This window comes from Cyphomyrmex costatus, unplaced genomic scaffold (genome assembly GCF_001594065.2).
Source record: "Cyphomyrmex costatus isolate MS0001 unplaced genomic scaffold, Ccosl1.0 scaffold130, whole genome shotgun sequence".
Classification (NCBI taxonomy): Eukaryota; Metazoa; Arthropoda; class Insecta; order Hymenoptera; family Formicidae; genus Cyphomyrmex; species Cyphomyrmex costatus.
The window spans coordinates 468,893-484,280 of NW_017275283.1; the positions used below are offsets into that span (position 1 = coordinate 468,893).

General features: G+C 30.0%; 1 protein-coding gene across 1 annotated transcript in view; it reads right to left on the bottom strand.

Moving 5' to 3' along the window:
• LOC108782545 (uncharacterized) overlaps positions 1-15,388 on the bottom strand; it is a 60,660-nt gene that overhangs the window by 18,815 nt on the left and 26,457 nt on the right. The window contains exon 2 of the mRNA XM_018550838.1: positions 1,385-1,460. Coding sequence (XP_018406340.1) covers positions 1,385-1,430 — 46 coding nt within the window. The 5' untranslated portion in view covers positions 1,431-1,460. The remainder of the gene's footprint in view (positions 1-1,384; positions 1,461-15,388) is intronic.

Genomic DNA, 15,388 nt, shown 5'->3' on the forward strand with positions numbered 1-15,388 from the left:
GGAATTTATATATATATATATATAATTAAAATAAAGATTCTGCATAAAACGTGACATAAAGTATGCGTTCCGTACACATTTAAATGTCATTATCTTGTCAACTTATTATCATGATAAAATATCTCTTTATGTGTAAATTTTGTACTGAGAAATATCTCTGAAAATAGCTAATATAATATTGTTTAACGTGAAATATTTATACATAACAAGATTCGTAGAAACGTATCTCGATACTGATGAAAAAAAGATTCATCTATCAAGTTATATAATTGAACTGTCATTTAAAATAATTAAATTTTAATCGTATACAAAATTATTTGTTAAACATTTCTTGCGCCTTGTAATAATAAGATGATTCTGGTAAGCAAAGTATTTATTTATTCAGCGCACAAAGTCTTTTAATAATAATAGATGTCTCTTAACTCGTTAGTTTACACGCAACTTCTTTAACGTAATTACTGAGAATTTGCACATTGTTCTCTGATCACATAGCATTTTGCTCAACAATATATCTAAGTACATCAAAAAGAATTAATTTTAATGTACATGAAGTGACATGATGTGTAATTGTTTTCTTATTGCAATGTATTAAAAATAATAGGCTATATTGTTTGAATTTCTTCATTTCTGTTGGAAAATACTTAGTCTACCACGTTGGAAACATTGTTAAAAAATAATTACCAACCTCATTGCTACTCGTTGCATCACCGAGACGCCACTTATCTTACAAACGTTAATTCCAGCTAATTAATTAAATTCGCGAGAATTCTATCTTTAACTCAGACTTTAATGATTTTTGTAAAAAAGTGCAAATGTGTTTTATATGCAAATTATAGATATATGTACAGGATATTTAATATCTAAAATCCGGATATTTCTTACAATATTTATCTCAGACAGCTTAATTAAATATTCAACAAAGTTTCATTCGTATTTGAAAGGACAAATTTAGATCAGAAAACGCAGTCGTCCATTATTTATAAACTGAAAGATGACGATCGAGGTGGAATGGAAAATTTTGTTGATAAGTTACAGTTAACTCTGCGAGCATGCAGCAGACCTAACAGTACTTGGTGCAGTCACCTCGATTGGCAAGCTTTACATCACGAGTTCACAATGCAACAGGATGCAGCTGAGAGATGCTAGTCCATTCTCTTTGACGGCAATACTGCTGTATGCGTGATACTCAAAATAAAATTCGTGTACGTAATGCAGGAATAACGTAATGTCATAAAATACCGGCTTCCCTTCGTCGATTTCTCTTTCTTTTTGAAGTAACGCAGAGCAACGCGTTAAAATTTATTCCATATTTTTAGTAAATTATAAAAGAATTGTGAAAAAAAATGAAGAAGAGAATTTAAATGTTTTTTTTTTTGCAACTTACCTATGCATATTCCTAATACGAAAGTAAACGTTTTTCTTCGCATCATTTCTGACTGTCAAAAATCTTCTCACTCGATCTGCAACAAGAAAACAAAATATCCTTTCAAAACTGCATATTGCAATAAAAATATAAAGTTAATAAATAGAAATTAACCATGACATAATTTGCTCTCTCTCTCTCTCTCCTCTCATATCTCTCTCTCTCTCTCTCTCTCTCTCTCTCTCTCTCTCTCTCTCTCTCTTGTTTTATAATATTCATTTAGAGTCAGTTTCATTAACGTATTGAAGTATGGAATATTTGTAACAATTTATAATAAATATGCAAATAAAAGTTATAAAAGAGAGGTGTGACTATATATGTATAAATATCTTATGTCAGTAGTATATTGCCAATTGATATTCAAGGAAAAGTATCGATCAAGAGCTTGGGAACGGATGCAGTATACGCCCAGACATACAATTTTCAACATTGTGAAGACGACCTCGTTTACGAGCCTGTTCACCTTAGGGAGTATAACATAAAAGTGGAGTTCGCAATGCAGCGCGAGAGCTTTATTAAAAGTTTTCATCCTGCGTTAACAATATTGCGCGAGGATACAGTATAGTCGACTAAGGATGATCGGATGTGCAGATCTTTGAGCAATTTTTTTTGTTATTCGCCTGAGTGCATGCTAAAATAGTTTAATACTGTTCGAATCTAATGTTCTAAAAAAAAAAAAAAAAAATACGGAAAACTTCTTACGAAAGTCAATTATTTTTTTATACATGTAGAGATTGCATGGCGCCTTTAAGTTGTAAGGACTTTACATAACGCAAAATACCATATACAATATTTCAGATTTCACGAAAACAATTTTAATTCGATGGTGTAGATGAAACAAAGTTGCGCTAAATCCGATTGCAATTACTCAGTTTCCATAATATGTAGGCTAGTACATTCCGCTATTCAACGCTTCGTTTGCTGCACGAACACGCTTGCTGATAGCGTGCAGGTATCGTTCGTACTGAACGTATACTTTACGGTTTAATTATAGAAAGTAAAGGTAGAAAGTACAATTATCAATTCATCACTAATATGTACAGAGACAGTACGCATATCCTAATTAAATAAATCTTTTTATCGTTTATGACATATCGATTATATTTGAAACATACACGAAATGGCTACATGAAACGAATCTTGTATTGAAGTTTGTTTCATGCAGTAGTATGTTTCAAATTAGAAGGCTGAAGAAGTTGGTCAGCAATGTCAGTTTAGTATAATTAACTCATAAAATTAACAAGTCAAATATAAAATAAAAACTTAACATTTTAAACATTTCCAGATCCGATTATATCAAATATTTATCAGATATAATTTAAATTACTCAAGAAAATTTGAAAGTATAATGTAATCTTACTTTTTTTTTACTGTGAGATTTTACGATTATAAAATTAAAATTTTACCATCTCATGCAAATTTATAATTTAAAATAACTGATAACATAGAAACATTCTTTTTTAGTCATTCACTTTCTATTCGTCATTCTCCAACTGCTAAAATTACTCGAGTAAACATAACGATAACTTTTTCACTTTGCCTCATAAAACTATGTTCTGTTTTATCATCCATATTTTAGAACACACTGTAACAAACTCGCTCATATTCCTTATTAATTCGACTCTTGGGAGGAGCGTGTCCAAAGTATCTACATTAAATCTCATAGCTCGTGGTACTGTGTCAAATAGTCGTATAAGTGACGTTTTATTAAGCGGCGTGGGCACCGACAATCGGAAGTTGTAACTCCGTCGCGCGAATAAAGACATAATGTAATCCCAACCCGATGTGAGTAAATGAGGTTCATTTACTATGATACTCATAGAATTAACGATGTGTATGTACTTAGTGAATGTAATTAGTGAATCCAATTCTGTATTTCGAGCAAACTTAAATGGACGTCTTAATTCGAATAAACATCTTAAAATCGATTAAACAAACTACATAGCTATTGTACAAAAAAGTTATATTATATAGGTATGACATATATATTATGCAGATTCCTTTTTAATTTATTAAAGTCACACAATTTCACTATTCTCGGTACGTAAATATTTGGCATAAAATAATAGTAATAAATATATAGATTTAAATCTGTAAAATAATACAATATTTTCAAATAAACGTTATATTTAATATACAACATAGAAGTCATAATGGAATTCAATTTATTTTATACAGGTTAGAATATATTTTAAATAAATTCAGAGAGAGAGTTTTTCATATACATATAAGGTATTTTAAATATCCAAATATTTCCAGGGCAGAAACAATTCGGTCAGCGCGCGGCCTTCGTGTTTGTTTTCCGACTTACAGCCGTCACAGCCTCGCGTACACAAGGTCGTGCCGCTCTATCATTCGTGCGCTTTATACTCGAATAAACAAGTAGTGGCAAAGCGATATTTTATCGTAAATTTTAACTTCAATAGTGCCGTGCGATAATAGCATTTTGACAATAAGTTGGCGCGCAATTGTATAATTACCGACGTTTTTGCGTGTATTGTGCGAGTGGAAAAATTCCTATCAATCTGAGAGGAAGTCTAGGAGGGACATCGGGAGACGACAATCTCGGAATAAATAATTAATTAGTTATAAATTATTTCTTGTACAGAATTAATCAATTTCCTTTTAATTGGATTGTTTCTTTAGATGATTCAAAATGTATAAGGCTTAGAAAGAAAAGCTTTTATTATTAAATAGTAATTTATTATTAAATTTATAAATTTTTTGGAGGCTTTCATGGGTATTTTGTTTTTAATGTTACGCGGATTATCTCTGTATCTTAATATATTGTTAAATGCCAACGTTTTGTAAGCATGCAATTCAATTTATCAGGGCGAAAAACAGAGCTGGGAAGTAAAGCATTACGTAACATTACCATTGTAATAAATTTAGCCGTTACTTTTATTGTCTTTTATATTTACTCTTATTATCTTTATAACACACACACACTTTTTAAAATAGATCGCATTATTTTTAATTAACTAAAAATATTTTGTAATAAAAATTTAAATATCGAAAAATGTTTTGTACTTCATATCTTAGGTTGCAGTCCGACAGTCACTGCCAACATTGAAAATCTGTAGTATATACACGTGTATATAACGTAAACTGTAAATTTTCAATATTTAGTGATGAATATTGAAACGTATTTTTAATAACAACATTAATAATTAAAAACAATGTTTGTGCATTTGTAAATTACAATTTAATTTCCTAAAGAGAAGCATAAATTACAAAATTGAAATATAAAAAGAAGAATTTATTAGGGTAAATAGTGATGACTAGCTTAAAACTTCAAGTCTTTTAATATTATTTACAATATATTGATTATTAGATAATATAATTTTAAAGTAACAAACTAATTAACTTACTTCAACGTTACAAAAAAGTAACAAAAGAAGCAATGAATTCTTATACTTTCTAAGTAATGATAACGGTAACAAGTTACTTTTTACAAAAAGTAACTGTAACGGTAACGCGTTACTTTTATGAAGTAACGTCCCTCATTCTGGCAAAAACAATCTGGTAAGGTGCTTCTCGTCTTGATAAAGTGAACTGCAATTGATATTTAATGATGTATTAAGATACGGAAATAACCCCGCGTAGCTTCTAAATCTATAAATATTATACTTAAAAATTTATACTTAAAAAGAAAGAGAAAATTCTCTCTTTTTGGAAAATAAATATAATTATTTATTTAAATAAATGTACTTAAAAGAAGAATAAGAAATTTAAAGTGCACAGTTATTTTTTAAATACAATATATTTATTTTGACCGCTGCTGCAATTTTGCTGTTATGTTTGTACGTTAGTTTCGTCGTAATTAACGGCGCAGATTACTCCGCTGTTGCACGTCATATCGGTGAGTGATAAATTAAATTTATTTTGTATTAAGGTAATGGATTTATGAATATTCAAATATACATAAAATTTATTTGTGTGAGAATATTACGAATAAATAAAATATCTCACAGATCCATTGCCTTAAAACAAACAGGCTAGAATATAATAAATATTTAACTCTGAATATCAGTTACTTGTCAATTTTTCGTGCATATAAAACAGAGTCCATTTTATCCATATGTCATTTATTACCATGTTTTGTTTCCGTGTACAAAATAGAACACTAATAACAAAAGACATCAGTTGTGTGAAATTTATAAAGCAAACTGGCAAATGCAAGTATGTTGCAAGAATAAATAATACACGATAAGAATAATTTTACGCTAAAGAATTAAAAAATTTAACTAAATACCATATAGAGAGAGAGGAATTTGGAAATAATTTTATTGGACTATCAAAATAATTAGAATGCTCAAGCGAGTTACTAAAATGTCAAGATTTTGTTTGCGGTATTGTTTATGCTTGATTTTTCTACATAATTATTTTGATGATTCGATAAAATTATTTTTATATTTGTAGCTAGCTAAATCTTTTATCTTTATTAAAACTGTTCTTTTTCTATGTACAGATTAAAACAAGTAAGATAAGAAATTAAAATGATAATAATAGATGATTGTTTATAAAAATAGCAGAAAAATGGTTATAATAACTAGGTGTGTCATTTTATTTTTATACCTTTCTATCCTTTTTTCAAATATTTTTTCTTCTAAGATTACGTATTATGTTTATTAATACATGTAATGTAAAAAAGCAACATATACTCGGATATTCTTTCGAAATATACCTTAGCAAAAATAAAAAATGATTGAAAGTATTTTAGTCATTTTAGATGTTTTATTTAAAAAGAGAGAACAACTAAGATTTATTTTATTATTTATTTTTATAATACGTCTATTTTATTCTAAACTTTCATAGTTTAGTATCTATCCATTTGTATTGATTGATAAATGAATTTTATTTCATTTAAAATAATTTAAGATAACGGGAAATTCATGATGTGAATCACATTGTTTCATCGTAGAAAAAATTATAAAGTAAATTAAGTAAAAGTAATTAAAATATATTTTAAAAAATTGCAAAGAAAAGAGAACTGTCGGTTATACCAACAAGGATGATGGAAAGTTTGTACAGGTTGAACCATATTTTTATCGGATAAAATTTTAACTAAAATATAAAATTAAAAATATAACTCAATTTTTAAGTAGAAAATTGCTTAAGCCAAGATAAATCTAATCAATATTCGATAAAGGTAAAGTGATTCAAAAAATATAAAAAATATGATTTACAAGATAAAATGCTTATACATTTTTCTGATAATTATTACTAGGATGAAGTTATCGTATATTAGCTTATTGCCTTGAGGTTGTAAGAAATGTTCTGTGAAAAAAGATGTAAAAGAGATTGAAATCGTCTAAAGAATTAGAGAAAGGGACCATCGTATTTCACTCGCAAAGAAAAAGATGCCCTTTAGTAAAAAATATGGAAAAATACTCGGAAAAATATATTATCTCCTTATTTGCAAGATAAGATATATACGGGAAAATGTTTTATTCTTTTTTTTTTTTAACAACCGAGACAACATAATAGAGTTTCACATAGTATGTATAAGTTGCGAAGAACAACTTTAACACGCAAGAGGAAGGAGATGAATAGTGAATCGCGAACGCCTCTATCTAATTAATTAGCACGTGAAAGGATTAAGTCATCAGTGCAAGAGACATCAAAGTGCACTCTTAGTCATGTGAACGGAGCATATGTGCAAAATTCGTATGTTACAACGTCTGTGATGCAGCTCGCGGGGATCATTCAGTCAGTCAGTAGTATCCAAAGGAGGTCGACCTCAAGGCTTGTCAATTAGATTAGTACAAGTTGGCTTGCCTCGGGGACGAGCATCTAGTCTCGTCGCACAACACTACGTTATCGTTCGCGATACTCTTTGTACGCAGCAAACAGGGCAGCGGCTTTGAATGCCGATTCTGGATGTCTAGAACTTCGTAGCCGCTGTTTACCATGACCCAAATAGACCAAATATCGAGCACCAATTGCTGCACGGTTATTGTAACCCAATACTTCACAGCGTTATACCGCTACCGTTTGCACATATCGGTAAATGCTCCCTTATTTACATTTTGCGCTGGGATTAACGAGACCAACGCAGCGATTTTTCCAAAATTTACCTAATATATTCGTGTATTTCCACGAAAATCATTCACGTTATTACGGTAGGATTAATCAGTAATATCATTCATATAAAAGATGTATTAAATGTATCTTTTATAGCTGTTAGTACATTGAAAAGTTACACATGATAAAAGAGAATGCCATGAAACTTTGTTGCAGATAATATAGAAAATATACATACGTCGTATTTTTTATTATATTATATATGTATATATTAATATATAGATATGTGGTATAGTAAAAGTATGACGTACGAGTTTAAAAAAAAAATAATTGCTATAGAAATAGTTAATTCGCGTATGCAATAATCAAAACTGATGATGTAACATCAATTACCTTTTAATGTCTAATATATCATTTAAATTCAAATATTTTTTTAGAAAAAGAATTTTAAACGCTATATTGAAAGTGCTTGCTCTCTTTTATCCCTTGCGTTACGGCGAGTGCCGTTATTGTGCTGGATTAATCTGTCGCAACTAGCTAAAGCAATAGTACGCGTCCATTTGGTGACGATTCAACGGCAGTCGCATGAAAAGCGGGATACATAAAAGATGCATTTTCCACCAATCTTGCTCCCTTTGTTTTCGTTGATAGGATCGCTTTTCCGCGCTCCGTTGCGAAAAGCTTTTTTCTGCTGCGAATTGGGCCACTGCCCGTCCATCTCTCTGGAACGTGAAACGTATCGAGAGATAGTAGAAAGTTTAGTATAATTTTTAAACGCGCTGAGATGTGTGTGTTGTGCCGAGTTCTGAGTCACGGTAGCGGATATCCTTCGCATCGAAGAAATCGCCTATATCGAAGACAACGTATCCGCGTCAACTATTGCGACATTCCCTTTCCGTTAAGCGAACAAGTCTGTTAAAGATAATCACAAACTCGTTTTCAGATTTCAATTTTGATTATATTCTCGCACAATCTGTTGAAAGGATAAAACAACTAAAATAAGTACTTATGATTTCAACGATTTCTTTCGGAATTAACAATTTTTGTAATTACAGTACTTATATTGTATAACTTTGACGATAGAAAATGTGATTATTAGAAAAATAAAGTCAAATTAAAAAATCGCGACACTACGGAATCGCGAAATTGATTCGAGACACTGGCACACATTAAAGCCGTCGTACAAATTGTGTGATGTAAAAATGCATGTTTAATATAACAATATAGGATAATTTTGATGATAAAATGGCTATATACATTTTTAGAACGTAAAAAACATACTTTTATTTTTCTTATTTTTAAATTTACCATATTAAAGACCAAAATCTTTAATACTATACACTTTTGTGTTGTTTCATGAAATACGTATATTGTTCAAAATAATATTTTGTATAATAATATCGCTTGTATATTTTTCTTTTACACTCAAACAAAATATGTAAATATTTTATACAGTGCGTCCTATCTATTGTATTTCACTGTAAGAATTTAATTACGACGCAAAGGTTGCCCTTCGGCGTAGATGTAGAAATTTTGCTGTAATAGTGAGAAGAGCGGCGAAGGAAAACGCTGCACTTTCTCCTAGCTGCGGCGAACGATGCGGTACGAAAAACGGTTTGCTAAAGCGAGAACACGAAGCGTCACGAGTTGCGCCGAGTTGATCCATCGTCATAGACTGACGGAAAAGTGAAACACATTTCTAGCACATGAATTCCCCGTACCGTCTACTTGTTCCTCCAAACGTAACGCGTCCCAAGTGCATACACAAGCCGCCTGTGGATTCGCGCAACTTCCTTCATTTACATGCTAATACAACTACCCGCGACTCGCAGATAGTTAAGGACGCATTGTTGCACGAAGGAGCTCGCATAACTCGAGCGTTTTCCTGCATTTCTGTCGTGTACTTTCTCGCATTTTTCGAAGATCATTACAGTGAATACAAATTGTAAATAATCCGCGATCCACACCAGAAGTGAATTATAATTCGCGAAGCTTAATACTAAATCAGTTACTGTCCGGTTTGACGGACGGCTTTACTGAAAAAATATCTACTCATAGTATTATAATTACGAGAGCTTACAATCAGTGACAGTGATGATAGTAGAATAAAGCTTTGGTGAAATATTCTTCTAATCAAATATTCGATTAATGTAACTAAAACCATCTAAACGCTAACTTTACTTTTCTAAAGATTATCTATACTTTTCTACATGGAAAGAACAGTTTTCCTAAAGTGTCTAAAAATTTAAGTGACAATATATAGGTAAAAATAGAAACGTGAAAATTTTGTTGATACTGTCAAAATAATTGTGTAGAACGTTTAAAGTGGCTATAGATCAGTTTTATTATGGCATTGTTCATCATGTATAAATTTTATACATTTCCTACTTATTTTGATGGTCCAATAAAATTATTTTATAGATATCGATATAAGAAACGACAGAGTACTTTTTTACCCTCCCCTTCAACAAATATTAGAAGATAAATATTAAGATATATAAAGGTAAATATATAGGGACACAACGATTTATTTTGCGGAATAAAATCCGATGTAAAAACTTTTTACGGTAACAGGATAAATTATTGAGTTCTTTTTCTTTTTTTTTTTTGTGTACTAAACATTCTGTTTTATATGTAAAAGTATATAGTCTACATATTTTTGTACACTCTCTTCTTAATGTAAAGATTATTAAAGAAAATGGTCATTATTTGAAATGTTTTTGCTGCTCCCCCCTTCCAATATTTTTTCCAAGTCGATGTCGTTCTTTGATAATATTTACTAAATATTGTACCAAAATATATATTAAAAATACATTAATTATTATCAGATTTTGTCAGTATTTATGCGAATTCTTTTCGGTTCTTCTGTTCGCGAACACTTCGCACTTTGCATTTTTTAGTAAAGATAATTTTTGTAGCAGATAATCGCGCCTTGAGCACGATATTTTCACTATCTCGCTGCGGTATGCTTATAAATATGTTTTTTGCACAAGAGTGTAATAAAACTCATGTAAACGTTATAGAGACAGTAGAATTTCAAGAATTGCGAATTTCGTAAAAATGTAAAGCAGAGAAAAAGTTGCACAGTAAAAACTTAAAAAAAAAAAGTCACGAAAAGAGTCGTTTCGACTGTGAAAAGTTTCGCTTTTAATGATATTTAAAATAACTTCAAGAAATATTAAATTTCATTCATCTCTGCTCGCGATAATGCTATGCACTTTGCGCTTTGAACAAAGGCTGTGTAACGTTTATAGAAAATTTCAAACTCGTGATAAATTTACCACACGCAAGAGAAGCTGTTAAAAATATATTAATTCTAAAGGCTTCAATTAAAATATAAAAATTAAAATTATTATCAAATATTATGTACGAAATTATGAAAGATATTATTACAAATAATATACAATACAGTACTGAATATTGCAGATACTAAAATTTACGAAAGATAAAAAATTGTTGTACTTATATTTATCGTTGAATTAATTACAATTATATATACAATATGTAAATGCATAATTATATACTATAATATAATAATTAAGTGCTCCTCGTTCTCTTTAATTTTAGTATACAACAGAGTCGATTTTTGATCTGCTTTAGATCTATTTGTCTCTCTCGTAGTTAAGAAACCGTATTCGATGTTCATGTACTGTCTCTCCAGTAAATTTACATTCCCGCGCTGCACTGGGGGGGTGCTTGACCGAGCGTCTCTGAGGAAAAAAAACATCGGTCTCAAGTATGGATGGCGGGTCAGCGGAGCGTGACCACCTGTTCTCCCTTGGTGTTTCATTGTTGGCTCTTCATGGCTCTTCGTGTTTCATGATGTTTCGCCGGATACAGAGTGCACACGGCTGTACGCTCCACTAACTTCAACATCCGTCGCGATGTCTTCGCGCTTCGTGACTGCGGTGTGGGCGCTAGGGCGAAGGAAAACCAGTTCGGACCAACGGTGCTAACGGTACTTTTTGCGACTAATATTTGCGAGGTACGTAATATGTTAATAAAGACCTCTCGGTTGTCTTGCGAAAAGTGCATGAGAATGTTTACTTCTTGTTATTAATATTCTATAATAAGCTGTTCTATTAAAATACAACAATTTAAATTCGGTTATTAAACAAAGTTACGGAAGATATTCTATTGCAAATAAATAATACAACACTAAATATTATAAGTACTGTAATTCTACTGTATAGAGTAGATTAATTTAATTAACGTACGATATAATTATCAAATTTAGTTATTATTCGATTAACTATAATTAAATAGACAATATTCTGATCGTAAACATTTAAAGCGCATTTGATGCTTTAGTGATTATGTTTACTTTTGACAAAAAATCGCTTGTTTGCAGCTAAAAGATTTAGCGATTGATAACAGTAATATCGATGTTGATGTCTGTCTAATTTTGTATGCAACATATCAGAAATAAATGAATTATTTTTTTTAATATTGAATAAAAGACGAATTTAAAATTTAAAATATTATAAATTTAAAGCAATATATTTCATCTCTATAAAAAAAAAACAATTTGTAGAAGGAAAAAATATAAATTATTTATTAAAAATTATTACTTGAAAATGATATATATCTTTTTTTTTTTACTTTTTGATAATTATAAAAAAATATTCTTACATTCAGCTATAAATGACTTCTTCCGAAACCTTGTCTTTGATTAGCACATCGCGAGAAACTTGGAGAAAAGTAGACAAAGCAGGCGTGTGTTTAATGTCGTATAAAGTTACACGCTTCGCAGCGTTCGATTGCAAACGCGATTCACGTTAAAGTACAGTATAACCTATATAAAAATGTAATACATCCAATCAGCTTTCAAGACATTGTTGGTATACCAACGTACATTAATTTAATTGTTTACTTCCGGTTGCTATATTTCCAATTTCACATTTTAATCCTATATTAGAGAATGTAAGAGAATGGATATATCACAATAAAGAGAGAAAACTACTAGGTAAGTAAATTGCAGTACAGTGTATAGATTATAATTTAACTCAATCTTCTTCTGAGTTTACTTAAATATAATGATTCAAGTTAATTAAAGTAAATCTTGAAAAAGTGTGTATATTGTAGATATTCTGATTGTGAGATTTAATTATGCTATTACAGAATTTTAATATAATTATTTTCTAGAGTAATTTACTATGGGACAGAAAAAAGTTACTGTTTATTTTAATTCCATAACAAGTATATTTGAACAAAATGTTTTTATTTCATTTATATAAAATTTTATACAAACTGCAAAATGCAAAAATAAATAAAAGTATGCGGCTGAAGTGTACAATTGTTAATTTTAATTTATATCATGTAATCCAATTATACAAAAAATCTCGGGAAAAAATGTTTTCCTCGAAATCCAATTACGAAAAAAAATTTGTTGAACGACATTAGACAGGAAAATGTACGAATCAAAATATATTGAAAAAATAATGTTTTAACAATACTATTCTAATTGAAAATAATTTTGATTAATATTATTTAAAATTGAATAATAATATTAATCAATAAAATTTGATTAATATTATTAATGAAACAAATATGTCATGTTCTTGTTTTAATAAAATATTATTTATGTTTCATTAATAGATGTCTCATTATTAAAAATTAACAAGATTATTTTTAATTAAAATAATTATGTTAATAAAATATTATTTTTCTATATGTGCATACTATTGATCCATTGGATATGTTATTTCGTTATTGTAAACATTATATCGTGATATATCGATTAACACGATATTGGGAGAGATCGAATGCACTTGGTCAAGAATGGTTGGATACAGGATCATTCTGATTATGGTTGTAATGATGCGCTATGCAATGCATCAGTGAAATAGAAGGACACAGCGGGAGTGGCTAGCAAGTGTTGTCAATCGTATTCAACGTGATGCAACGTGAATGTCAACCGATGACGGAATGACACTTGGATATCGATTCACTTGTTCACGGTCGGCCTCCATTGTTTCGCCGTGCGCGCCCGCGTTTGTGCTCCCAGTCGCGACGAATTTGCATTAATGAGCGATTATGCGTGCACCGCATTTTATAAATATGATAATGCGGAAACGTTTGATCGCTTCATCCGTAGACGCGTTTTGAAAACGTAAGTGTTACGCAAGCGAAAAAAATTGAAAACAAATGCTACTTAATAGATCTCCTTATAATATAAATGATTAATATTTCAAGGACAATAAAGCCCAATTGCATTTGTAAACATTAATCAATTTGTATCTTTGTAAGAGATAATTTTTACATATTCGGATACATTAACAGATTGAATAATATTAATGAAAATTAAATAATAAAAAATTATATCAATGAAAATTTAAATAAACTTGATGATTAATCATTTAGATGCAAATATTTAATTATTTTAATTTATCACTCAATAACAATTATCTTTATAAAAGAATAATTAATATTTTTGTATCTTTTTGTGGAAAACATTCTTACATATTTCTTACACATTTGTTACAATTTTTTCAGGTTTGTTGACATATTCAGAAAATTTTAATTTTTTAAGATATATTAGAGTTAAAGAAGGTTTTAAAACTTTTAAAATAAATAGAAGAGTTAAGTTTTATCATATTTACAAAGTTTATACATATTATATTCTTCAATGTTTTTATTGGTTTTTGTCTTTTGAACTATTAAGATTAAAAGGCAAAGAAATTTTTTCATTAAACACTAACAGAGAATTTTCTTTTAATTAGGAGCAACACCGAATGTTTTCTATCGAATGTATTTTAAGCAAGGAAACGGCAATCGTGCGATTTTCCAGTTCGTTTAATAACGTCAGTAGGGAAACACGTTACGTCACTCTCTAAAACGTTGTAATGATCCTCTTTATTGGCTAAAACGTCGAAGAAGCGCCCACCGCCTTTCGTATTTGCTCGACTACTGCGGCGCACTATTTTTTCCGACTACTAAATTCGCGTTAAAGCTAGCCTAGCTGCAACATTCGATTGCAAGTATGAATAGCCGGTTAACGGCTCCAAAGTTTCTAATCGAATATCGCGTTTAAACAGATGTTCTAAACTTATGAGAGTTTAATGTAACAACCCGCGCGTATCTTTTTATCAAGCAATACCATTTACTGTTCAAGAAATACTTTGCAAATAACATTTTCGTTGAATAAAGTTCCTTAAATAGTAAGGTGACATCAAATAACATCCTAATATCTTTTAAGCTGGTGTTTATAATTAATTCTTATATTTAAGATAGTTTTAAGTTGTAAGTCTGAAAACGTCAATAAGCCAATCACAGAGTGATTTTGTTGCATCTTAAGAGACACTACTTAAGGCGATCTGAAAATAAAAATGAACTATATAAATACTTGCCTTTATGACAATCGATAATCTTTAATGTCAATAAAACATCATTAAAATGTTACTTCGCCTAAACCCTACTTTAAGAGAGAAAAATTAACAACATTATTAATGTATCTCAAATCTTACTAACTTTAACAAAATTAATAATAATAAAAAATACGAGATATTTGTAAACAAATCTTTTCAATTTGTCGACATGTAAAATGTACAGTTCATTGTAATTCTATTTGCGAAGAAGCAGAATCGCAGTTTCCACGAATTATACTCGCGTGTATCTGCATAAGCGCAATACTATCCGAATAATTGGATCTGGCGCTGAAAGGTAATTAATCCTTTATTATCGATAGAATAATAGTTTCACAGCATGTTCGTAGCTAATCGCAAATAGCTGTTTGAATTGCGGCCTTAAACATCATTCATGCGAAATATTCATTGCTAAATTACGATTAAAGACAGATATCTACATTCATCACCGTGATAATGCTATCGCGTTATCAGACAATTATTGATATCCCGGGAAACGTATCACAATACTGCGCACATGGTCCGACTTGTTCCGGATAATGTTTTGGCTGTTCTATTTTTTTTTTTTTTTTTT